Source organism: Podarcis tiliguerta, assembly GCF_965153285.1.
Source record: "Podarcis tiliguerta genome assembly, chromosome: 16".
Taxonomy (NCBI): domain Eukaryota; kingdom Metazoa; phylum Chordata; class Lepidosauria; order Squamata; family Lacertidae; genus Podarcis; species Podarcis tiliguerta.
In genome coordinates this window covers 5,248,763-5,274,099 of record NC_139549.1, presented here as the reverse complement: position 1 = coordinate 5,274,099, position 25,337 = coordinate 5,248,763, and the positions used below count along the sequence as shown (strand labels likewise).

Below are 25,337 nucleotides of genomic sequence, written 5' to 3'. Positions count from 1 at the left end.
GCGGACATTCCGGCGGTGGTTCATTGTACGACATCCACAGTACCGTCACATTTAGGAAAGGGGGAGGTGGAGATGGTGGTGGTGAGGGGGACCTGGTGCAGAGCAGTTTGGATTTGGCTCACTTTCCTTACTGGCATCAGAAACAGCCAGTGTGCAGCCTTGCTGTGAGTGGCAATGGTGGAGAGGCTCTCTATAAACAGCTGCAATTTGCTTGACACATTTTGGGTTGTTGTTGTTGTTTTTTCCAGAGCATGTAATGCACCCAGATTCCTTGTCACCTGCCATTCAAGACCCTCGATTGCTCCCTCTCTCTTCTTTCCTTCTTGTCACCCCCTTTCTTGCTACCTCTGGGGTGTCTGCTGGACCAGCCAATCGGCAGCTTCCTTAAGCTTCACACCATATAAGGAGAAGTAGGAGCCAGGAAACCCTAGTGAACCACATGTGTGCAGCTCTCTGTACACACACACACAGAAAGAGAGACAGACAGCTCCTGGTCACCTGATCGGCAGAACAGACACTAATCTTATTAGAGGCCAAATGAAGCAGAACTTCTGTTCTCCCCTGCCTGCTGCCTGCCTTCCTCACTCCTCATAAAAAGAAGGACAGAGCAAAACAATATTCCTCTCTTTCCAGTCTCCACTGTGTGCCAAGCAGTGCTTTGGAGATTCCCCAGTGGCAACACCGGTCTCTGGGTCTGGTAACACAGGTGTCTTGGTATTGCCAAAGAAAACCAATATATATTTTTTAAATGGTGGAGGTCTTGGAATAAAGTAAAGATGCTCATCAGCATGGTGAGTTTATTTGCATGCCACTTCCCTATGGCAGAGCCATGTTCAAAGTGGCTCAGAACAACACACAACATAAAATATAACGACATTCCAAGATAATGCACGAACAATTGCAAAAAAGAGCCACAGCAAAAAGCCACGCTAATATCAATAGGGCAAACGGACATCTCATGTCAATAAACATGTAAACAAAGCCCAAGAATAAAGTACAAAAGAGCCACAAACAATACCTGCCCCCCCTGTAGGGGGTGGGACAAGGCAGGTAGAGAAACTTGCCAGTGGCTGTTCTAGCAAACTCTTCCCAGGGTTGCAAAATCAAAATTAATGCATAATGAACAATGGCTATGGTCTGTGTCTACAGTCAGAGGCAGCAATGCTGCTGGATACCAGTTGATGGAAGCTTCAGGAAGGGGGAGTCCTCTGGTGCTTGAATCCTGCTTGCGGGCTTCCCACGGCCGCCTGGTTGGCGACTGTGAGAAATGGATGCTGGACTAGATGGGCCAGTGGCCTGATCCAGGAACAGGCTCTTCTTTTGTTCTTAGGGTTGTACAGAAGCAACCATCCACAGCAAGATCACCTTCTCAAAGTATGAAGAAGGAAACACAGTCACAACATCCATATCTGTAGCGATGTAGGTGATTACATATCTTGTAGACCCATTTCTGGGTTTTCTTTGTGGAATTCAAGGCAGCGTGAATGAGATTCCCATAAAGTCACTATCCAGGCCCTGACTGGACCCAAGTCTGGTTTGCTTCTCCAGTGCGGAAGTCTCAGATACCTTCCAACGAGAAGTGGTTATGCTGCCTCAATGGCATGCCTTCTGGTGTTGGGCAAACCCCAACAGTCTGGGTGTGTGCGCAAAGGGGGCTTCCATCCAGGACAGTGAGATGGAATCACCCCGGGTGCAAATCTGATCAGTTAAAAGGGAGCCTTGATAAACCTGTTGAACAAGTTCCCGACCCTGTCCTAGAGCTTCCAACCCTTTAAAAAAATTTTTTTTATGGAGATTCTTCATAGATGAATATATGCCACGAAGAACCCTGTTTCTGTCCTCCCTCTACCCTTTCCGGCTTCTCTTGGTTCAGAGAAAGCAACAAAGAAATCTTGTCATTTGCCTGCTTCCGCTTTGAGAAAATTCCCGTCTGAGGAGGCTTGATAAGGTCAGCAACATACGCCAGTCAAAAAAAACCAAAAACCTCCCAAATGTCAGCTGTCTGGACTTGCTGGGGTCTGGGTGGTTTGTAAGATTTCACTGGAATATTGTTGTCTATTCATCTGGGGTTATTTGTTAATTGACTATGACTGGCCTCCTCTGATAGTTCCTGATGGAGAGCGGGATAACATTTTCTATAATAACTCTTTTATCCACCCCCACCCCACCAATGAACTTCTTTCTCCAATATCTTTTATTTTGGTGTTGCTTGTTTTGCTTCATTCTGGAAGTAATGTCTCTACCACCAGACTGGTTGAAAGAGGCAGGGAACTTTCTTAGCCCTGCTGAGAACTCAAAATAAAGGACTGGTCCTTTTTTTTTTTTTGTAAGAATGGACTGGATCCAGACTAATGTTCAGTAGATCCATCACACTCAATAGGACTTAGTAATAGGGTCGCCATATTTTGAAGAGCAAAAAAGAGGGCACATTTGCCGACTTCTGCTGTTCACTTTGGATCACTATGACAAATCTACCCATGAAAAGAGGATTTGTCCTGGGAAAAGAGGACATATGACAATTTTAGTGGTTCTACTATTAGCATGACTAAGGCCACTGGGTACACATTACTCCTCCTCCAGCACACTCCCACTTGAATCTGCTTTCACACCACAATCCACACCAGGGGTTAGCAAACTTTTACAGCAGGGGGCCGGTCTACTGTCGCTCAGACCTTGTGGGGGGCCAGACTATATTTTGGGGGGGAAAGAAAAAAGAACAAATTCCTATGCCCCACAAATAACCCAGAGATGCATTTTAAATGAAAGGACACATTCTACTCATGTAAAACCCCTTGATTCCCAGCCCATAAGCAGGCCAGATTTAGAAGGCGATTGGGCCGGATCTGGCCCCCAGGCCTTAGTTTGCCTACCCATGATCCACACTGTGTTTTGGTGTGTGCCGCCCCCCCCCCCCGGCGCAAACCAGCTTCAAGCCGATTTGAGAACACAAACCTTAGACATCCAAAGAGACATCTCATAGAAGATGGAGCGAGCTTGTTTTCCCCTGCTCCGGAGGGTAGGACCCAAACGAACGGATTCAAATGACAAGGAGATTCTGACTTAACTTAAGAAGAAGAAGAAGAAGAAGAAGAAGAGGAGGAGGAGGAGGAGTTTGGATTTGATATCCCGCCTTTCACTCCCCTTCAGGAGTCTCAAAGCGGCTAACATTCTCCTTTCCCTTCCTCCCCCACAACAAACACTCTGTGAGGTGAGTGGGGCTGAGAGACTTCAGAGAAGTGTGAGTGGCCCAAGGTCACCCAGCAGCTGCATGTGGAGGAGCGGAGACGCGAACCCAGTTCCCCTTGTAAGACTACCGCTCTTAACCACTACACCACACTGGCTCATTTTAGGAATAACTTTATTTTCGGCAACAGGATGGACTCCCTTGGAAGGTGGTGGACTCTCCTTCCCTGGAGGTTTTTAAGCAAACGTTGGAAGGCCACCTGTCTGGGATTCTTTAGCTGTAACTCCTGCATTGCAGGGGGCTGGGCTAGATGACCCTCCCAACTCTATGATGCTGTTATTCTATATCTTTCTGCCCACTTGTGCATGGATAAACGGTGGGCAACAGGGAAACACACGCAACACAACTGATGCATACGGCAACATGCAAATGCCATTTGAAATGCAGCAGCAGCGGTGGGGAACGACCTCACTGCATCTTAAGCTGGTAATGTGCACAGCCTCTCCGCCTCCCCGCAACCCCCTGACCTCAGCTTTGATTTCAGCAAAAGGGGCTCAGGAAGCCCTGCCATTTAGATAATTAGAAGCTGACAGATGGCTTCAAATGTGCTCTGCCATCCTCCTTATCCAGCCTCCTCCTCCTCCTCAGAGCGGACACCTGTACTTCTCTGCGTTTTTGCTAGTTCCATATTTGCAAAGGCCACCTTTTCTCCCCCTAATTTCCCATAGCTCTTCTTTTAAATAGTAAAACAAATGAGACGGCCGGCTTTAATTCTGTAAGAAACAGCGCTCCTTAGGCTGAAGCACCCGCTCTCCAATGAAGCTGAATGCTGGACGATTCGGGACAGATAAAAGAAAGGACTTCATTGTAGCACAGAGTTAAATGGTGGAACTCGATCTTGCAGGAAACAGTGACGGCCACTAATCTTGGTGGATTTAGAAGAGGACTGGACAAATTCAGGGAGGACATGACTACTGGTGGCTACAAGCCATGCTGGTTTTGCTCTGCCTCCATAGTTGGAGGTAGCAATGCTTCTGAATACCACATGAAGCCACAGGAGGGGAGATTTGTGCTCAAATCTTGCTTGGGGGATTCCCACAATAGGCATCTGATTGACCACTGTGCAAACAGGATACTGGGGTAGATACACCATTGGCCTAATCCAACAGACTTTTCTTATGTTCCTTGCTACCAGACAATTCTCATTCAAAGTATGCCTGGGATGAAGCTTAAAACAGTGACATCTTCTGCGGCTCACGGTAGGCATTCCAGATTCTGTCCATTTAGCTAAGAAGTCAAAGACCTTCGTGGACTTCTTTCTTTTCTCAATGCAATGGGTGAATAGTGGCTCTGAGTGCCTACCCTCTCTAGATCCTTTCTTCTGGAGACAGCTTCTGATGGGGGCATAGGGGGAGGGTGTTTCTGTCCCTTCACAGCCGGTCTTGCAACTTACACCAATGCTCTTTTGCGCGCCTTTTCCCTCCACCACTGCACTTATCTCACACTACTGTTCAAAAGGGGTTCAAGGCAATGAGAGGATGTATATATATTAAAAAGAAGACTGTGCATGCAGGTTGCAAAATTCAGCCCAGCAGGCGCTGCCTGCAAGTTATAGCAAATACACTTGGGAGAGCGATCTGCCCTCCTCTGCTCCTCCCAATTAACCTCCGTCTCCAGGGCCTGCCCCCATGGCATCACTGGATGCCAGTCCATGACATCACCAGAGGCCGTTCCATGTCTCAAGTTTGGGCCCTGAACTCTCAGGTTCTGGGATTCTCCTGACCTGGCAACTCTACTTGACACTGACCCTGCTGCTAAGTAATCATTTTCCCCCTCTTGCAGCTGCATCCAGGAGAGACAGGGGACCAAGGGAGAGCTACATCCGTACCGTCTTCATTTAGCAATATTCTATGCTTGCTGTCTTCTTTTTTGCAGCCAGGTTTAAGCAGCACGCTTTGAACTATGCAGGGATCACAAAGTTCAGCATGAGATTAGCTAGACCTAAAACTGTCTCTGGCAAACGTTTGATCCTGTTATCCTGCCTCTTCTTTTAAACCTCCGACGAAGGAGTTTCCGCAGCTTTGCTCGGCTGCTTGTTCCTTGCTCCCAGCGAGACAGCCAGGCCTTCCCATCTGCTCCTCCATCGCGCTGCACGGCTTCCCGCTGATAGCAGCCGGGGCACGTGCTTTGCCTTCCATTGCGGTGCAGCAGCCAAGAGAAAGTGGAGCACAGCCGTCCGCAGAATCTGGCTGTGAAATCTGGGTCCCAGTTACAGCCAACCTCATTGCTCACTCCAAGGCGATGTAAAAGAATTGAAATAAGCAACGTAAGCATCCTGACTCTTTTTCCTTATTTGAAGTTTAAGCAGGCCGAGGTTGACCCAGGCCCAGATAGAAGACTTTGAGAATGTAAGATGAGCCTGTGGGATCAGGCCAATGGCCCCATCTAGTCCAGCATCTTTTTCTCTCAGTGGCCAACGAAATGCGCTATGCTCTTATGAGAGCGCTTTTACACTCGGGTCCAGCTTGTGGGTTTCTCATAGGCATTTGTCTGGCCACAGGAAGCTGGACTAGATGGGCCATTGGCCTGATCCACAATGTGCCACAATGGGAAGCCCACAAGCAATACCTCAGCACCACAGAACTATGTACTCCTGCAATTCCCAGCAACAGGCATGCAGAGGCATGATACCTCTAATGGTGGAGGCAGAATATAGTAATCACAGCTAGTAGTCGCTGATGCTAACCTCCTAACCTCTGCCTGCAGTTCAGAGGACTCATAGATTTGCAGAGTTGAAAGGGACCCCAAGGGTCATCTAGTCCTTCCCCCTGCAATGCAAGAATCTCAACACGTGGTTCCCCCATACCAGACCCTGCTTAGCTTTGCAAATGTGGTAGCATTTTTATTGCTGCACCACTCTAGACAGACTTTCTGTGGTCCCTGGTATGTGCAGAGAGATAATGCAAAAGCATGGAAACAATTCTGGCTGTTATTGGAAATGGAATGTCACTGAGTGTGAAGGGAGAGGGGTATCCCATCAACACCCCTTTATTCTGCCAAGGATAGATGTATTTCCAGATGCCACTATGAATCTCTCTCCACAGTGAATCAGCTGGGAGTGGGGTGGAGTAGGTGGCTCAGCCCGATTTCTGAGCAGGATGGCTTCTCATCCAGCAATCCAGGTAAGATGGAACTGTCCTGTTGCCTGGAGTGGAACAAATCTTGGGTGTCAAACTAAGGATTGGGTGCTGAAGTGAGCTTTGCAGAGAGGATGTTACAAAGTGCTGGTTACCTGCAGCTAGCAAGCAAGGAATAGAAGAGCATGTGGACCCCGCCACCCATCAGCCTGAAAGAGGAAGTTGCAGGAACACTCAAAATGCACACACACAATGATGATGTTTTGCAAGGCAAAAACAGTGGTGAAATGAAAACAGCCCATAATTTCGCTTAGATGAATCAGTAGCGATGCAGAGACAGGAAGCTGTTCAGAGTTGCGAAGGGAGGAAGGCGGGAGAGGAGCTGGGAATGGTGTGTGCGCGCAGAAAAATCCAGTTCACTAACAACTGGGTCAATGGGTTAGTGGATAAAGAAGCTTTGAAGGATAATACATGTTATTATTTCATGTTCGGATTATGAATATGGTAATTTGAGTGTTCCTACCCAGATTGCCTGTATCAAGTAAAGGGCAGGCTCTCTGTCGCATCTATGCTGCTGAGTCAGTTCAAACATAAATATTTTTCATATAATCATAGAACTGTAGAGTTTAAAGGGTCCCAAAGAGTCATCTAGCCCAACCCCCTGCCATGCAGGAATCATGTTTATTTAATAAATCCGTTGGTGGAAGTTTGATTTGCTTCTCCAAGTTCATGCAGTTATGACTGTTACAGTCTTTTTTTCCTGCCCCCCCCAATGTATCATTACATGCCACCAATATCTCTGAGTGATGTGAGACTCCAGACACACACCCACACCCTGAGAACAAGACAGAGTGACTCACAGCATTAACACCCCAACAAATCTTGCTGCTCCGTTAGTAAGAGCTTTGGATCCCGCACAGATCAAGCATGTCTCTGTGTCTCCGGCTTCCAGCCTGCTTCCAGCTCAGTTCACACATGCCCCACTGGCTTTTGTTCTCCTACCTAGAAGCTAGTTGGGAGTGGAAATGGAGAAAGGGCTAGAGGGTAGCACCATTTACCGTATTTTTTGCTCTATAAGACTCACTTTTTCCCTCCTAAAAAGTAAGGGGAAATGTGTGTGCGTCTTATGGAGTGAATGCAGGCTGCGTAGCTATCACAGAAGCCAGAACAGCAAGAGGGATTGCTGCTTTCACTGCGCAGCGATCCCTCTTGCTGTTCTGGCTTCTGAGATTCAGAATTATTTTTTCTTGTTTTCCTCCTCCAAAAACTATGTGCGTCTTGTGGTCTGGTGCGTCTTATAGAGTGAAAAATACGGTAAGTATCCTCATCAGCATCCCAAAAGAATGAGGTAGGTTGCAAAAGATACAGCTAAGCAGCCAGCTAAGGTCACTGTCTTACAAAGAAACTTGTCTGACTAGTTCAGCGATAGAAACCTCTATTAGATTCTAACCCTCACTGGGTGCAGGACCCCAAGAACTAGAAGGGGCTCAGGGCAATCACCCAGGCTGACACCCCCCCCCCACACACACACCAGACCCACACCCATATCCTGCTTCTGTTCTAGTTTGTCTCCCTGGCTCCATTCTGTTTCCGCCTCCTATTTCATGTTTGAGGAATCAGCAACTGACAGTCCCTGGCCAAATCAAGCTCCCTGCAGGCTACTGTTATTTGCTATCCCGAAACATAGTCAAGAAGGTGAATCAGAGGGCACCAGGGATTTCTGTGACTGCTTGTCACAATCCGCTACGTTTCGCATTACCAGTGGTGCAACTGTCCGGTTTCCTTCCACCCCCTCGGGCCCCTTCTGATTTATTAGCACCCTTCTTAAAACTGCTGTGGTGGGAACTGGCCATGGTACTTCGAGCTAGTCTAAACTTCACAGTTCTGAAGTTTATTTTTCTTTTCTTTTGGGAGTCAAAGCTTTGCACTTCTCACTTTCTAATCAGGTTGCAGGTTGCAACTTACTTACTTAAAAGGGGAACCACCACCACCACATTTTTGGTTATTTCTGCTGTTAAGGATTTGGAGATATTGAATCGAGAGCATGCCCCTGGAATCGCTTTGAAAATTCATACGTTTAATTAGGGCATTTTTTATGGTATTTGCATAGTTGCTACTCTAGCGTAGTTTCCACATCCCGCTAACTTCCCCAGGAGTGTTATACTCCCCCCACTGCTTGTTTTTTTAAAAAATAGAGAGATAAGAGCATCTTTTCATCTGTTAATATCATTATACTCCTCCACATACTCATGAGAGTAAAGAACATGAATAAATCTCAATCAAAACCAGAGATTCCCTAAGCTATAAATATTCAGCGATTTCCCCAACTAGGGGATGCATAATTTTGCCTTTTGGAAAGGTTTGTCATTGGGTTGTTCTCACTTGCAAAATATATTGGCTGCACACAGTTTATTCTCTTATTCTCTAGCCATGTTTGTGATGTTCACATTTCCCCCTAGGCTTTTTAACTACTACTGTAAATCAATTTCTGTGTGTTTCTTGGTTAAAACAAGAACAAAAAACCACATTGTGCATTCATTAAGGTGCTGTTATGACCTGGTAGATTCCAGAAGACAAGTGATGAGAAGGATCTGCAAGGTTGATTATATTTTCTAGGCAGCCCACAAAGATCTTGCCATTGGTTTTAGTTCAACAGTTGTTCTGTCTCCATTCCAGTCAGGCTTGTGCAGGGAATGATGCAACTGTTCCCAAGTTTTGAATGTCAAGGAGAATTCAGCTGTCTTGCAAATTATTGTTACACACCACTCCAATCTCTGAGTGGTGAGAGATTCCAGGAGTTCTAGGCATTTACCCAGGTTCGGTTTCCTTGGAATGAAGGTCAGTGGAGACCTTGGTGTCTTTAGGATATATGGTTTTATTTGTACAGATGTTGTTGTTTAGTCGTTTAGTCGTGTCGGACTCTTCATGACCCCATGGACCAGAGCACGCCAGGCACTCCTGTCTTCCACTGCCTCCCGCAGTTTGGGTAGCTTCGAGAACACTGTCCAACCATCTTGTCCTCTATCGTCCCCTTCTCCTTGTGCCCTCAATCTTTCCCAACATCAGGGTCTTTTCCGGGGGGGGGGGGGGTCTTCTCTTCTCATGAGGTGGCCCAAGTATTGGAGCTTCAGCTTCAGGATATGTCCTTCCAGTGAGCACTCAGGGCTGATTTCCTTAAGAATGGATAGGTTTGATCTTCTTGCAGTCCATGGGACTCTCAAGAGTCTCCTCCAGCACCATAATTCAAAAACACAGATGTACAACCAGAGCATAAGATGGAGGGGCTCACAGAATTAACATCTCAACAGATCTTGCTTTAGATCCCACACAGATACAGGATCCCAAGAATTTGAAGTGACTCAGGGCTTCATCCAGACTAACCCACCAAAACCCACAACCATACTAGTTAATTAAGCCCATGAAACTAAATGTGAATTTTCCTTCAGCAGTTGGGTTTCTCTGAAAGGAAAAGGGCAAGATCCTCAATTAATTCCCAGGCTGCACCCTCATCCTTCTCTAACGGTGTGGTAGCAAAATAGCAAACCTTAAGCCAACCTTGCATACACCAAAAATAAACCAACCCTTATATTTCCCTTTATCTTTAGTGACTTGAGAGACAGAACTGGGAAGAAAAATACACTCGCAGATCATCGCTACTATATCAGATGCTGAGAAAAGAGAATTCCTATTATCAAGCTCAACTGAAGTGCAGGGTAGAAAACACATTGCTCCTTTGTTTTCATGGGGAGGCAAGACCTACCACCAACAGCAAACAAATAGCCTCTGGCAAATGCGTATCAGCAGTGTCACTAGGAAAACAAGAAGCACTCATTCTGCTTGGTCACTGCAGACAGAAATAAAGAGATGCTTTTTCTCATGAAATCCAAAGACGTGAATCAGTCTTGCTTGGAACTGGGGGAGAAAAGAGACTGTTAAATTTGTGCTTCATGAGAAGGCAGTGCAGCGCCTTCTGGACTTTCAAGCACATCTCAACAAACAGAAGGCAGATAGTAAACTCCAGATAATATTCTCACTCGGTGCTGGAGCTTGCATTGGAACAAGATCAGTGTGTGTGAGAGAGGGCTGTAATATGCAAGATAGGGCTCCCGAACCTTTAACAGTCGGGCTGAATAGGGAATCTCAACAGACGTAGCTAATACCAAATTTGCAGGAACCCTGCCAGTGCCTTCTGTTGCATCTAACTACCCTATATGGCACATGTTTGCTTATGATATGGCGTTTGGTATCCATCAGGATGACTTGGGCCTTGAACCACGAAACTGTGGTTTGTATGCTCATACCTCTGATGCAGCAGAGCTACTCAAGACTATCATGTGAAGGACTAAGAGGCTTAGCCTCTTCAGGGTCAGCTCAGTTCTGTCCTCACACATAGGCCAATGGATCTTTGTGACCTGGCCCTACAAATGATTCCAGGAACTCGGCTACATTTTGACTTTGTTGTTGTTTAGTCGTTTAGTCGTGTCTGCCTCTTCATGACCCCCTGGACCAGAGCACGCCAGGCACTCCTGTCTTCCACTGCCTCCCGCAGTTTGGTCAAACTCGTGTTGGTAGCTTCGAGAACACTGTCCAACCATCTTGTCCTCTGTCGTCCCCTTCTCCTTGTGCCCTCCATCTTTCCCAACATCAGGGTCTTTTCCAGGGAGTCTTCTCTTCTCATGAGGTGGCCAAAGTCTTGGAGCCTCAGCTTCAGGATCTGTCCTTCCAGTGAGCACTCAGGGCTGATTTCCTTCAGAATGGATAGGTTTGATCTTCTTGCGGTCCATGGGACTCTCAAGAGTTTTCTCCAGCACCATAATTCAAAAGCATCAATTCTTCGGCGATCAGTCTTCTTTATGGTCCAGCTTTGACTACATTAGTCAAAAAACAGTGTTTTGAATGTGTTGTATAACATGCAGCACCAGATGGTGCTATAGAGCAGGAAACTTTTCTATGTGGTTTTACATAGCGTTTTTTTCTCTTTCATTATAACAATTTAATTTCTGACTTATAGCATTTCCCCCCGTGTGTAGATCCACCCGCGGATCAGTTATTGCTTTTTTTATTTGGGTAACAGTCTTCTTAGTGGTGGGATCCACCTTGTGGAAAATCATTCCAAGGAAGCTCTGTATATTGTTGAGTTTGTGGAGAGGGGCGGAAGCAGTAGGCCGAGACCCTTCTAATGCCTGGACCGCCACCCCCCATCTAAATCTTGGAATAGCCAGGCCAGTTTGGTAATGGCCTGCTAAGTATGGGTCCTTAAGGCAACCAGAGGGCAAATGGGTGGGCCTTCCTCAACTGTCTGATAGTTAGAAAGACTGCTCACACATTGGGGTAGCATGCAACATACAATCTTCATATGTTTGGTTACAATTGGGATGCTAATAGCACTGTTCGGACTACTTTGTGTGGTGGACTCTCCTTCATTGGAGGTTTTTAAGCAGAGGTTGGATGACCATCTGTTAGGGATTCTTTAGCTGTGATTCCTGCATTGCAGGGGGTTGGACTAGATGACCATTTGGGTTACTTCCAACTCTACAATTCTGTGAATATTTTCTATCCCCTTTTTTGCATCTAATGTTAGTAGTGCTGTTTTCCATTTGTGTGTGCTAATTGCTGGTTTTGATATTTGATTTATTGGCTCAGCTGTTTTCCACGCTTACTGTTTTGTCTAGTGTTGATCTATTTTTATATATTGTCTGGCTATTTTATTATTGTAGATTGCTGTGACTTCTATATTGAAATAGGCGAGGTATGCATTTATTAAATACATATCAAGCATACTGTATCCCCCATGCTAGTTTTATATATACCAATGCTGCATACATGCCATACACTTAAAGCACACCCATCCACCAAGAATCCTGGGAGTTGTAGTTTGTTAAGGGAATAGTTGCTAAACTGCAGTTCCCAGGATTCTTGGGTAGAAATTTCAAGTTTGCATACATTTTCAGCTGAATTTAAGTGAATTTTTACATGAAATCAAATATGTACACTGGTATCTTGAAATCAGAATAATTTCCTGCACCTGATGTATTGGTAGCACAGAAAAGCAGCTTCTTATGAAGGTCAGTTAGATAATTGGAGCTGGGCTGGATCAATTTGGATTAGCTTTGATCGTATTCAGCTGTCCTCTCTCTCACACACTTCCCCCCACCGCTTCTCTCTCTCACACACCACTTGCATTGTATAGTACAATTAGAAATGGGAGGAGGACATATGGTGCAAGCAAATGGCCAACTAGTAGTAGGCAGGTATTAATGCAATGTCTAATTTTAACCCTGAGCCTACGCTTGCAGCTACTCTCTTAAGGCTAAGTGAGTGGGAAACTGGACTGGCCCTTCTTATCCAATAAGAGTTTGTTGGTATTACGAACACACCGCACACAGATAGACCTCCTCGCTACAATCTATTAAAAATGTATTTTAAAAAAACTGGGGAAACTATTTTTTCTCCTTTTTGTACTCCCACAGAAAACAGCAGATGTGGACAAATGAAAGGAGTTACTAAATGCATTTTGGTCCCTTAAAATGGCAGCTGTGTGTTTCAATTCTATTAGTAACACCAGCAAATAGATTGCACTGATTCAGAGATGTTATTGGGGCATAATTTCAAGTGGGGCTGGTTTAGCCCCCAGATAATGCAAAGCACCACTGAGCACCAACAATCTGCTGGTACCTTACTGGGATTGGGGAATAAGAGGCTTCTTGGTGTGAAGGACATAGCTCTCTGACATTCTCCAACTTTGTTGCAATGTTTCTTACTATAGAGATTATTGTGAGGGGGTGTACAGGAAATAGATTTGTTCGCTATTATGTGTCAAGAATATGCTGCTTCACAAGCACACAACCTGGGAAGGCAAATAGTGAATTACATGAAGTTCTTCTGTCAGCTCTGAACCTCCCCATCGCAGGCCAATTTTCTATGAATTCAGTTTTACTGGATGTTCTACAATTGTTTCCTTTCCAAAGAAATGTGGTTTGCTGACTAAAAGAAAAAGCCCTGCTTGCACAAGAGCCATTCACATGAGCAATGTTAACACTGGAGCCATAAACACGCACAATACTGTAGCTCTTCTTCTACGAAATGGAAAATTGCAGGTTGCATGTTGGCATATTGGTGGAACTGACTTCCAGGGTTTTGAGTGTCATTTAAAAAAAAATATTTACAGCCTCTATATAAATATGCTGTATAAAACTCAGTCCTGTATTCTCAGTTAATTGGTCACATGGATTGATCAGCTGTTGTAGGTATGTTTTCAGAGACTAGGGCCTTTTCTATATGAGTGGGTGGTGCCCATTGCCTGGAATGCCTTGCCAGTCAATGTGTCAAGCAAGCCTCATCGTTGTCCTGTTTTAGGCAGGTAGTGAAAACATAACAGTGCAAAAATGTCATTTGGCTGGTCATTTCCCTTTTTCTTGTTTCTTTTTGATGATTTAGTTCTGGTGGTAGCTTTTGGAGTTTGTTGTTCAGGTTTTGGCTTTTTACGCTGAAATTTTGCTTTTATGACGCGATGTCAGAATGGGGATCATTACATATTTTAATAATGGCATGATGTTTGGATTTGTTAGCTGCCTTGAGCTCCTTTTGACTGGATACTAGGCACCGACCATAATGTAGAGATTGAATGACATATCAGATTAAACAGCCAAGCCAAGGCCTCTTAAGGATACCATAGTGCTTCATGCCAGAAAAGGCATCTTTTTGTTGGAGAGAATGTACATTTTTGAAACACTCTTTTTTACAAGGCCATCACATACCAGACAAAGTGGCAAAAGGCCCTCCAGGCTGATGGGTGAAGTGACGGCTTTCAGCCACTGGACACTGCCCCACTTATTTTCTAAGGGAGTGATTTACAGCCACTAACCTCTCAGCTGGTGAGCAGAGAGGAAGTTGGAGCAAGTCCATGTGCAACTCCCCCCCCCCCAAAAAACCCCAACAACACAAACCCTTAAGCATGTCTTACAGCTGTCCCTTGCTGAATAGTATTTTTGATTCTGCACATCTAACAATATTGAAAACATGCTATTCATTCAGGGCAGAAGAGTTTAAATGATGCTGATTTCTTGGCTCCAATGCTACTACACATGTGAATGGTCTCTGTGCCACTGGACTACAAGTGTAGCCTTATGACCTTGCTTTGTCACCAAAGAGCTCTTAAGCAGCAGCTCATATCCTTGGCTCCAACTCCTGAACTATACCGGTTCTTAACTGAAGAACTGAGAAGTGCTCCAGGCTGGCTTTCAGACACAGCTGCTCAGTGCTGCAACTTCTTCTGTTATCAGCCACTGACCTTCTGAAGCTTGTCTCTTTAAGGAGGTATGGACTGTAAGCTCCTCTTTCCTCTTTGACTGGAAGCCGGAATACCAACACACCATCTAGTCAGCGCCTATGAACTTTTGTTGATTTATTGTGCCAAGGGAAAGACAATAGGGCAGGGGTGATGAACTTGTGGCTTGCGGTTTGGCCAGTGTTGATTAGTGCATCTTGCACTGTTGCTCCATAATAATAATAAATAATAATAATAAATTTTTATTTATACCCCGCCCTTCCCGGTTCAAAAACCGGGCTCAGGGCAACTAACAACAAATTTAAAACACTTTAAAACGGTTAATTATAAAAGCAGCATAAAATACAGTATAAAAACATGAATAACAATGAAATTCAAAAATCAAAAATCAATTAGATAATCTCCAGGGCTAGCTGGCTGAATTGGTCCTACTTGGGCCAGCGAGGAGGCCAGGGGAGAATTAGCTGTGGGGCCTCAGAGCAGGTGATCTTCATAAAAGGGGAGGGGGAGGGAAGAGAAGGGAAGGGAAATAAAAGATCAGGCTGAATTCAAATTAAGGGCTAGGCGAAATAGCTCTGTCTTACAGGCCCGACGGAAGGAGGTTAAATCCTGCAGGGCCCTAGTATCACAGGACAGAGCATCACTGTAAAGGCCCTGGCGGAGGGTAGTCTGACTTCCTTAGGACCCGGGACCACTAAACTATGGTTATTCATGGACCTCAAGGTCCTCTGCGGGGCATACCAGGACAGGCGATCCTAAGGGCCCTAAGTGTAAATGGCTTTTACACTTAATCTTTGTGGCACTTGTATGGGCTGATCTGTGGAGGCCAATAGGTGCATTGTCTTGCTCAGTGGCATGGAGGGGTCTTTGACACAGTTGGAAGAGAAACCCATTCTATGACATTTGTGTCATCTTCCTGAATTCAAGAAACAGATTTAGAAAAACTTATGGACTCCCTCAAAACCTTTGCTAACTAAGTGCCAGAGGCAGATTTAGGGCAATGTAATACCCTTACCTTTTAAGCGATGTCGCAAGGGATGCAGGTGACGCTGTGGTCTAAACACTGAGCCTCTTGGGCTTGCCAATCAGAAGGTCGTGGTTCGAATTCTCGTGATGGGGTGAGCTCCCGTTGCTCGGTCCCAGCAGTTCGAAAGCATGCCAAAAAGTGCAAGTAGATAAATAGGTACTGCTCCGGCGGGAAGGTAAATGGCATTTCCATGTGCTGTTCTGATTTTGGTGTTCCGTTGCACCAGAAGCGACTTAGTCATGCTGGCCACGAGCCAGAAAAACTGTCTGCGGGCAAACACTGGCTCCCTCGGCCTGTAAAGCAAGATGAGCGTCGCAACCCCCGAGTCGTCTGTGACTGGACTTAACTGTTAGTGGTCCTTTACCTTTACATTTAAGCGATATCACAGTACTGGGTGAGCAGCTGAGGAGGGCACTTCTCACCTGGCTTAAGGGGTCAAATGCTGGCCTTGTACAGGGCAGTATATTACCAAGGTCTGCTCCTGCTGGCACCCTTCAGATGTTGCTGGCCTCCAACTCCCATGACCCCTAGGCAGCATGGCAAAATCTGCTCTAGGACCTAGAGTCTATAGGCAATAGAGACCACTATTCTATCCCCAGGAAAGGCAGCTCTAATATTTTTTATAAAAATGGAATTTTAAAAGAATTATGTTAAGCACAATAGTATTGTAAATGCAAAACCTGATGTTCCACATATGGAAATAGGGACATCCTTGTGAAATCATGCTTTTCATACCAAAGATCCCTTCCTAAGTCTCTTTCTTGTTGAAGGCTTTTCACTGACCGACACATATTGTGTTCATTTACTTGTGTTATGGGGAGAGGAAGAATCCACAAGCTTTACCTTGGGCTTTCTGGCCGCCCTCCCACCATTTCAACTATATCATACTGCCCCACTATAGTCTTTTAAAACAGTAGCTCAGGAGGCATCATAAAAAGTAAAGGGATCAAGGCCACCCCGGCCCTGAGCCCTCAGTACTGTTTGAACTTCCCTGGAGAGGCAGCTGAAAACAGGAAGCATGGCAGTGCTAGCGAATCACATTCATAATATTTTAACAAGGTGTCCGTATCAGGCAAAAAAAAAACAGGGACAAAATAACGTCACACAGGGCAAGGCATATGGTAGTATAACTATGTAACTGAAATGCATCCTGTGGAAACTGACCGCCATTTGGCTTTTGAGCCTCAGATATCATTACTGACAGAGACAGTTGGGAATTTGCTTTCATTACTCTTTGAGCCCGCCCTTGACATTAATTAAAATAGTTTCACTAGGAACACTCTACTGCCTTTTTCCACAACTGCTACTATCTCAGTCAAGATGCACTTTCCATAAAAACTGGTCACTATTTGGACCACCTGCCTTCTGAACCATATCTCAAACACTCCTCAGTGCTGTAACTTCTGTGCTTCTACTGCCCCCTACTGCTTGTTTTATAACCACTTATTTATCCTCAAAATATACTAGATTTCTAAAAAGGGTTTGCCATGAAGAAGTCCATAATGTAAATATGTGTGGCTAAAGAAATATATACAGATGATAAAGGTCTTTGAATAAACATTCAGATGTTTATCATCTCTTACTTAATATGTTATAGTAACACTTCAGGAGTCAAAGTGGGTTCTGCAGATCAGAGAGACATGCAACTTCTTCTCCTCAAGCACTTTGAAGAGTTTACATGCAAAGTACGAAAGCGGAATTATTCTTTCGTCATTCAGGCTGAAGGCTCATTTTCCTCCCCCAAACCCGTTTCATGTAGAAACACAAGTGTGACAAAAAAAAATTCCCAAACCATAGTTGACACCATAAGATGTAAAGGCAGTACTTTTAAAAGTACTGTATGAAATTATGAAAGCATATTTAAGGACAAGTAAGAGCCTTTAAAAAACAAACTGTTGTGAGTTTCCTCTGAAACTGAAATTGGCCTAGCTGGAATGAGACTTAAAGGAGTTTGCCTTGTTTCATATTAATGGTGATTACACCATCCCACCTTCTTGTTGTATCTCTGAGTTCCAAGTGATTTGATGCATTTGAAGTCAGGAATGTTAGAGTGGTTGATGATTCCAGCTGCACAAATAAAAGGTGGGGGACACCTAGCTTGCCAGTAGTACATGTGAGAAGGATCTTAGTAAACTACAAGCTGAACATGAGTCAACAGTGTGACACAGAAGCAAAAAAACAACAACGACAATGCTTATGCAATTCTGGGCTGCGTTAACAAAGGTCTAGTGTCCTGATCAAGTTCTGGGCACCACAATTTAAGAAGGATGTTGATAAGCTCGAATGTGTGCAGAGGAGTGTGAGCAAGATGATCAAGGGTCTGTAAACTAAGCCTTATGAGGTATGGTTGAAGGAGCTGGGTATGTCTAGCCTGGAAAAGAGGAGACTGAGAGGAGATATGATAGCCATCTTCAAATATCTAAAGGGCTACCACATTGAAGATGGAGTAAGCTTGTTTCCTCCCACTTTAAAGGGTAGGACCCAAGTTACATAAAGGAGATTCCAACTAAACATCAGGGAGAACTTTCTGGGTAAGAGCTGTTTGACAGTGGAACAGTATCCCTCAGGAGGTTGTGGACTCCTTGGATGATTTTAAGCAGAAATTGGATGGCCATCTGTCATGGATGATCTAGCTGAGATTTCTGCATTGCAGAGATTTGGACTAGATGACCCCTGGGGTATCTTCCAACTCTACAATTTTATTATTCCTTCTCCTATGACTACTGTCATGGTGCATCTTTCTTACAAGGAGCATTTTCCAGAGTAATGTCATTTATTAGGAATTATTTTAGTATTTTTTCAGTCATTTATCCAAAACCTTTTTTCTAATATGAGCTATAAACCAACATTATGATTTAAAGACTAATTAAGCCAAAATAAAATTACGTATTATCAGGATTTTTATGTAACAAAATAGCAACATGTTTTTAAATTCAGCAATATTAGCGCTCTCTACTTTTGCGAGCCAGAAACTGTGGTTGAATAAACAATGTTATTTAGTGATTGTAGTAGTATTTGCTGCTCCAACAGCTTAATGAATAACTTTAATTCATCTAGGAGTTCATGCATGTAGGTGAGTTTTTCATCTTTTGACATGTTATTGGATGGGTCTGACAGACGGTCTACCATGTTAGATAATTTCTCTTGAGATTTTAAGGTTTTCAGTTTAAGACTTACATTTCTGACCGACTCTGTTTCTCTGGCTTCTCTTTTCTTTGGAAATGCTCCCATTTTTCTCTCTCTTATTTTCTGTTCCCTTGTGTTGATCAAAAATGTATCTTCAACACTACCTTCTTTTTTATGAAAACTGGAAACGTTTCTCTTCATTCTTCTTGATAATGTACTCTGGGAGCTATCTGGGGTAAAATAAGAAGACAAACTGTAGGAAGAACTATAGCTATCAAAGGGTTTTGAAGAAACCAAGTGTGGCTTCCCTGGGTATGTTGATCTTCTTCTTCGTGTTCTTCTTCCGTTTAGTCCTAAGAGTTGTCCTTCCTTGACATTATAAGTGATGACTTCATTGGCTTTTCTTCTTTTACGTTCATTGGAATGTGTGGAAGTTGACTGTGATTTAGATTCCTTCTCACCAGCATACGTACTTCTTACACATCTAAGAATTTCTTTCTGCTCTATGGCTTTCTGAATTTTGTCTTCGCTATTCTGTATGTTTCTGATCCTACATTCTTCCCTTTTGAACCTTCTGGGAATCCAGTCCTGTCTGTCTGCAAACCTTGGTTTTGTACTTCTTTCCAAATGCTTTCTAAATCTTCCCCTTCTTTTACTGGAAGGTTTTTCCCCCCTTTTGTTATGTGTCCAACGCTTCTTCCTCTGCAAAATGCCAACCATGACTTGAGTAAAACATCCATAAATGCTTAAGTTTGAAAGATTGTATTAGAAATAGCTCAGACACATACTCTGCACCTCCTAGGCTACTATGCTTGTTAGATCACTGGAAAGATAGAAACTGAGACCCCTGTCTCCTATTTCTCCCTGTGGGAAAATATGGAACAAAGCCTCAGTCAGGCTCTAGGGTCTCTAGTACTCCTTCTCACATAGGGGCAAAGCTTGAAGGTCAACAGGGGAAAATGGCATATAAAAGAGCCCAATCAATTCCAGTTCTGTATGTGATCATTTCTCCTCATTTTTGGCCTGTCAACATGTGATTTTATTTAGTTGTTAATCCCTGTATTTTTATTAGACTGGAGTAGCCCACACCAGTTTGAATTAGACTGGAGTAGTTCATACCAGCAGGCATCCCTTTTGTGTTTCTCCTTGCCTTCTAATTGGTCGATTCTCTTATGCCAATTAACTACTAACAGGGCATGTTCACAGATGGTGGCATACAACTTAAAAATAAAATTCCCCACCCAGTAAGTGTGCAAAAGCACAGTTAGGCAATGGTAAATTCTCAATGCATATTTCTGCAGGTTTTTTGTTTTGTTTTGTTCAAATCTGAGGGATCCAAAGAAGTGTGTGTATGTGTGTGTGTGTTGCAAGGCCATGCTTCTCTATCCAGAAGCACACCACAAATAGTGACGAGCATGGCCAGAAAAGAAAAAGAACCCAGGAAGTCACAGAGTGTTGAAACAGATGTGGCAGAAAGTGACTGACCCACTCAGCCACCAAAACTGTTTGCCGCCCCAAGTGGAGTAGTTTGAAGCCCAATTTCCTGCAGTTTATTGTATTAACCCTGAATTGGGTAAACTCAAATTTACAGGAGACAGCGATGAGACTGGTGTTTGAGAACACAAATTAAATGAGAACACAAAACAGCTATAGACACGTAGTAAGCTCCAATGTGAACAAGCTCTTTATATCATGATTTACCTGCCACATTAACTGCTTCCAAAGCACTGGTTTGCTGGGCTGCAAATCGCTAAGAATTTTTGACACCACTTCATTTGATTCTTTAACAGCCTGGGGGATATACGATCCAAATGGTGCCTCTACTGAAAAAAATTAATGTGAACAAAAGCCTGTTTCTAAGGACATATTACTCTGAATCCTACTTTAAAAGCAACTGAATGAGAGCAGCAATGGCTTAAAGCAGTGGTTCCCGAACTCTTTTCTCCACGGACTACCTGAAAATTGCTGAGGGTCCTGGTGGACCACTTAATGATTTTTCTGCCTGTTGTAGGAAATGTAATGTGTTTTGCTCAGTGCTATATGATTTTTAATTGTATTTTTATTGCTTTGTAATACAAGAAACAAAATATACAATAAATATACAATTAAAAATCAGTATTAATATTCACTATACAAGCAGAAGACTACCTGAATGAAGCTCACAGACCAGTTTGGGAACCCCTGGCTTAAAAGTGTAATGGAACATTTTGGTAAAAGCAAACTTCTCCCATGATAACAAGATGTTTATCATGCACCTTTTAATATAGTAGAAGTCCAACGAAGTTCAATGGGGTTACTCTTTTGTAACCTTGTAACCTTTCTATTATTTGTGTGGACGCTGCATGCCAATGAATGTTCTAGCCTGGAGTACCAAAATTCCTCTTGGAACACAGCTCTTCCTCCAAAACCTTCATTCTTTGTTCCTGCTACCCACATATGCTCAGTTTCTTGCCAAACAAGTCATTTAAGATACCCCTCTCCTGATATTCCTCCTCTGGTGGTGTTGTACCAGCTTCTTCTAATCTACCTCATCACTATCACCTGCTCCAGAAACACTACATTTCATGTGGACTAGGGACAGTGGAGATTCTCTCCACTTGCAACTTTGCTTCGTTATCACACAAAAAGGTTTTCTGTGTCTGCAGGAATACAACTGCAATACTAAAGATACTCAAGAAATATAATCTCTTAGATATCCCTGCAGTCAATACATTTGGGAAGTATTAGTGAAGACACTGGTTCAGCAATGTTAGGTTCAGCAATGTCTCAATTACCATAGGGACTAGCAAGTTCCTTAAAAAAATTCCCAAGGCTTCTAACAAATACCTTGTTCATATGTGTTATGTTTTCAGCCAGATCCAGTATAAATATATAGCTGGAAGTCTACATACATATATTCAGCAAATTACTGTTATTTGGGAAATGCTGACCAATAATTTATAAGCACATCTGTGGTGGTGATAAACATTTTATACCTGATTCCTTTTGGATGATGATAATATCAGGTTGAGCTTCTTGTGCCTTCATGGATTCGCTGGTAAACTTATCCATTTGTTTAACTCTTGCCTTAAACAAGCAAGCAAAACACCACAATAAAAGGGACTTGTAAAATACTGTGTTTACATTGCTAAAAACTTTTGACATGATACAGAAGGGGGGGGCATGTCTTCTTCACCTCCTTCTTCGCTACAATATATCCATTTATTTCCAATTGCCAATGACAAAAGGGATTTACCGTAACAGACAGTATATGCTTTCTGGCTCATAAATGCTAAATGCTTTTTTAAATTCAGAGATCTGTGTACATTACTGACCAAGGCAGATACAAAATAAAATTCACAACTTTTTTATCATAAGCAACTTCATAATTACTTAAAACATCAGGTCACCATGATGTCTTGGCAAATTTCAACATGGACATATTTACTTACGGTCCAGTTGTAAGGTTGGTGGGGTGATAACATGTAGGACAGAATGAACCAATAGGTACACCAATGCAAAGTCATAATACTTGTTGCTAGGCCAGTATCTCGTAAAAGATGTGATCTCAGGCATCAGAGGCACTGCTCCAAACAATTGGAATAGGAGTGTTACAACCTCTTGTAGCTGTTTAATTTGCTGAAAATGATTTTCAGAGATGTAGTCTCCGCTTTCCTAACAGTTCAAAGCGGCTGATAACAATAGAGAAATGCCATCCATAAAGCCAATTAACAAAAAAAGAAATAAAGGCATTTTAAGGAGGGTGTTGCCTATTATCTTAACTTTAGTTAATAACCAAAGTGTCAAGATCTTCTCATACAGCTGGCAGAGGTGCGCTAGATAATCCTTGATCTTCTGAGGGAGCAGCAATAAATAACAACAACAACAACAACAACATTCCCTGCACATCTGGTTGGGTTTCCCCAACCACTCTGGGCGGCTCCCAACATTATATTAAAAAAAGATAAAACATTAAACATTAATTTATTATTTATACCCCGCCCATCTAGCTGGGTTTTCCCGGTCACTCGGGGCGGCTCCCAGCACATATAAAAAAATAATAAAAAGTCAAGCATTAAAAACTTCTGTGTCTTCTAAAACTCAGATAGTTGTATATCCCCTTGACATCTGATGGGAGGGCATTCCACAGGGTGGGCGCCACCACTGAGAAGGCCCTCTGCCTTGTTCCCTGCAACCTCACTTCTTGCAGTGAGGGACCCGCCAGAAGGCCCTTCACGCTGGACCTCCGTGTCTGGGCTGAACGATGGGGGTGGAGACGCTCCTTCAAGTATACTGGGCTGAGGCTCTTTAGGGCTTTAAAGGTCAGCACCAACACTCTGAACTGTGCTCAGAAACGTACTGGGAGCCAATGTAGGTCTTTCAGGACTGATGTTGTATGGCAGTGGTGTCCAAACTTTTTTCAAAGAGGGCCAGATTTGATGAAGTGAAGGGCCATGGGGCCAACCGAAGGGCCAACCAAAGTTGCTGACCTGGATTGAAATTCTTGAGCTTTTTAATAATAATAATAATAATAAATTTTATTTCTATCCCACCCTCCCCAGCCGAAGCCGGGCTCAGAGCAGCTAACAACAGTAAAATAATACATACGTTTATGATTCTACCCCAAAGTTCTTGAGCTTTTTTTTAGGATTGAAGTTATCGATCTTCTTTTAGGGTTGGAGTTGCGGAGCTTCTTTTAGGATTGAAGTTGTTGAAGGTTTTTTTAGGATTTTACCCCAGGAAATAAACTGCCACAGGGGCCAGATTAAACCGACCAGCGGGCTGGATTAGGCCCCCGAAACGGACTTTGGACATGCCTGCTATATGGTCTTGGTGGCCACTCCCAAACGACTCATCTTGAACACCCAGAAGGATAGTAACTGAAATGGCCTCAAACAAGCGGATGAACAAAGCCAGCCCACCTGGCTTCCCGTCTTCTCGCCTCGGGTGGCAAAATGGCACATGATGCCAGCATGCCAAGATGAATTTGGGTCCCAACCAGCAGCCCTGAAAAATAATGCATCATGGAGGCCCAAGAGCCTTTCAGATTTCTAATGCCAGGCTTGTTGGACAGCCTAGCTTTTTGGGGTGGATTTGTCTCCAAAAGATCTGAAGTTAACTCCTGAAAATTACATCTTGTCTAAGCTTAGCTCCTCAGGCATTCTGAATCCCTTCCAAGTTGAATATGGAGCGCTCCTAATTTTTATTTCTCCAATCGCACCCCCCGCTCACATAAAAAATAAACAACTTGTTGCTTTCTAGGAACAGGAAAGAGGTTTTTACCTGATATCTTACCGAGTTACCTAAGGAAAGGAAAAATGGGGAGAGTTGCACGATTTAACAAGGCAATGGCAAGAAAGATGACTTTACACACTTCTTCATACAGAATTGATTAGAGAATCAAAGCAGAATCATCATCCTTTTAAGAAGGGTTGACATGAAATAGATGACAGCTGAACAGTTGACATTTTTATTTTATTACAGATATGCCAACTTAAAACAGTTGCTCTGAGAATGTACCATTTAGTCTTCAAATCTTTTAATATATCTTGCTATTTTCATTCTGCGCTCTCACAGATTATTTTTTTGCAAATTAGGGGCATGATCCAAAGTTAAGCTGATGTATATAACTCAGAATGTCAATGGAACTTAACTCAGCCACAAACATGTTTAGGGTTCCAAGCTTAATTTAAATATATTGAGAATGTGGTTTTTTTGAAATAATGGTGTTTTGGCTGGTTAGTCAACCCGCACACATAATTTTCTCTTTCACAGTGAGAAACAGCGATTTATTCACAGCTGGGTGACTCATGACTAAATTGCATCACTTGGCAACACTTGCGGTTAGATACTTTTCAGGTTATTTATTCCCCTTAATGAACTATTTCTACCTCTAAAGATACTTGCCTGCACAAAACCTTACCTGAAATGGGGTAAAAAGGAGAAATTAACATAAAAAAGACAAAGACAAACGTCTCCCTAGTGGCCATAATCCTCAAAACAGCAGGTGAGAAGAACGAGAGAGGAATAGTAGGAACCTTTAAAAGGCAAGGGGAAAAGATGAAAGGTTAACATTTTAATGAGGGATCCAAATTCCTTAGAAATGTGTATTTCCTTGTATTGATCTATTTTTTTAAAAAAAGCAAAAATTGAAACGTGTGTAAGGATTAGTTTTAAGCCCCAATCAAAAAGGGAGTTATTTTCAGTCAGGATGGAAGGATCGCCTTTTCAGCGGTTTGGGCTAAAAGCTCATTTTTATGTAGCAGTACTTAGGGGGGGAAACACGCAGTAGAAATAAATAGGCGGTGCTTTGCTTGTTTAAAGAAGCGTCTAACGCCCCTTCTGGCATTCGTTAACCGCAATTGCTTCAAGAGGCTGGCAGGCGAGGGGACAATTCTGAGGTAAAAAACGACAAAACCCGAGTGCACCTGAGGTAACGACGGTTGGAAATGCGCGGGAAAAGCTAGCTCTCCCTCGCGCGCCACTTCAAAGCCTCCAACGCCTCTTTCCTCCCCCGCCAACAGCCAGCTGCGCCGCTCGAGGCTCGGATTGGACAGGGGGCGGGAGGGAAAGGGAGACTGCGACAAGCGCCAGCCA

At 43.6% G+C, this 25,337-nt stretch overlaps 2 protein-coding genes and 1 long non-coding RNA gene across 3 annotated transcripts in view; 1 reads left to right on the top strand and 2 right to left on the bottom strand.

The window, feature by feature from the left end:
* Nucleotides 1-25,337, bottom strand: part of LOC310666130 (intelectin-like protein) — an 814,635-nt gene that overhangs the window by 466,987 nt on the left and 322,311 nt on the right. The gene's annotated exons all lie outside the window — the stretch shown is intronic.
* On the top strand, nt 3,352-15,132 carry LOC310666286. The gene is made up of 2 exons (XR_014505852.1): nt 3,352-7,380; nt 7,641-15,132. It is a non-coding gene; the product is annotated as an uncharacterized lncRNA (long non-coding RNA).
* LOC310666198 (uncharacterized protein) lies at nt 19,480-25,319 on the bottom strand. Its single transcript, XM_083416877.1, has 7 exons — nt 25,169-25,319; nt 24,664-24,778; nt 24,024-24,043; nt 22,524-22,595; nt 21,737-21,827; nt 20,463-20,584; nt 19,480-19,625 (listed from the first exon to the last, which is right to left on the bottom strand). The coding sequence occupies exons 2-7, from the start codon at nt 24,728-24,730 to the stop codon at nt 19,560-19,562; spliced, it is 438 nt and encodes a 145-aa protein (XP_083273003.1). The 5' UTR covers nt 24,731-24,778; nt 25,169-25,319; the 3' UTR covers nt 19,480-19,559.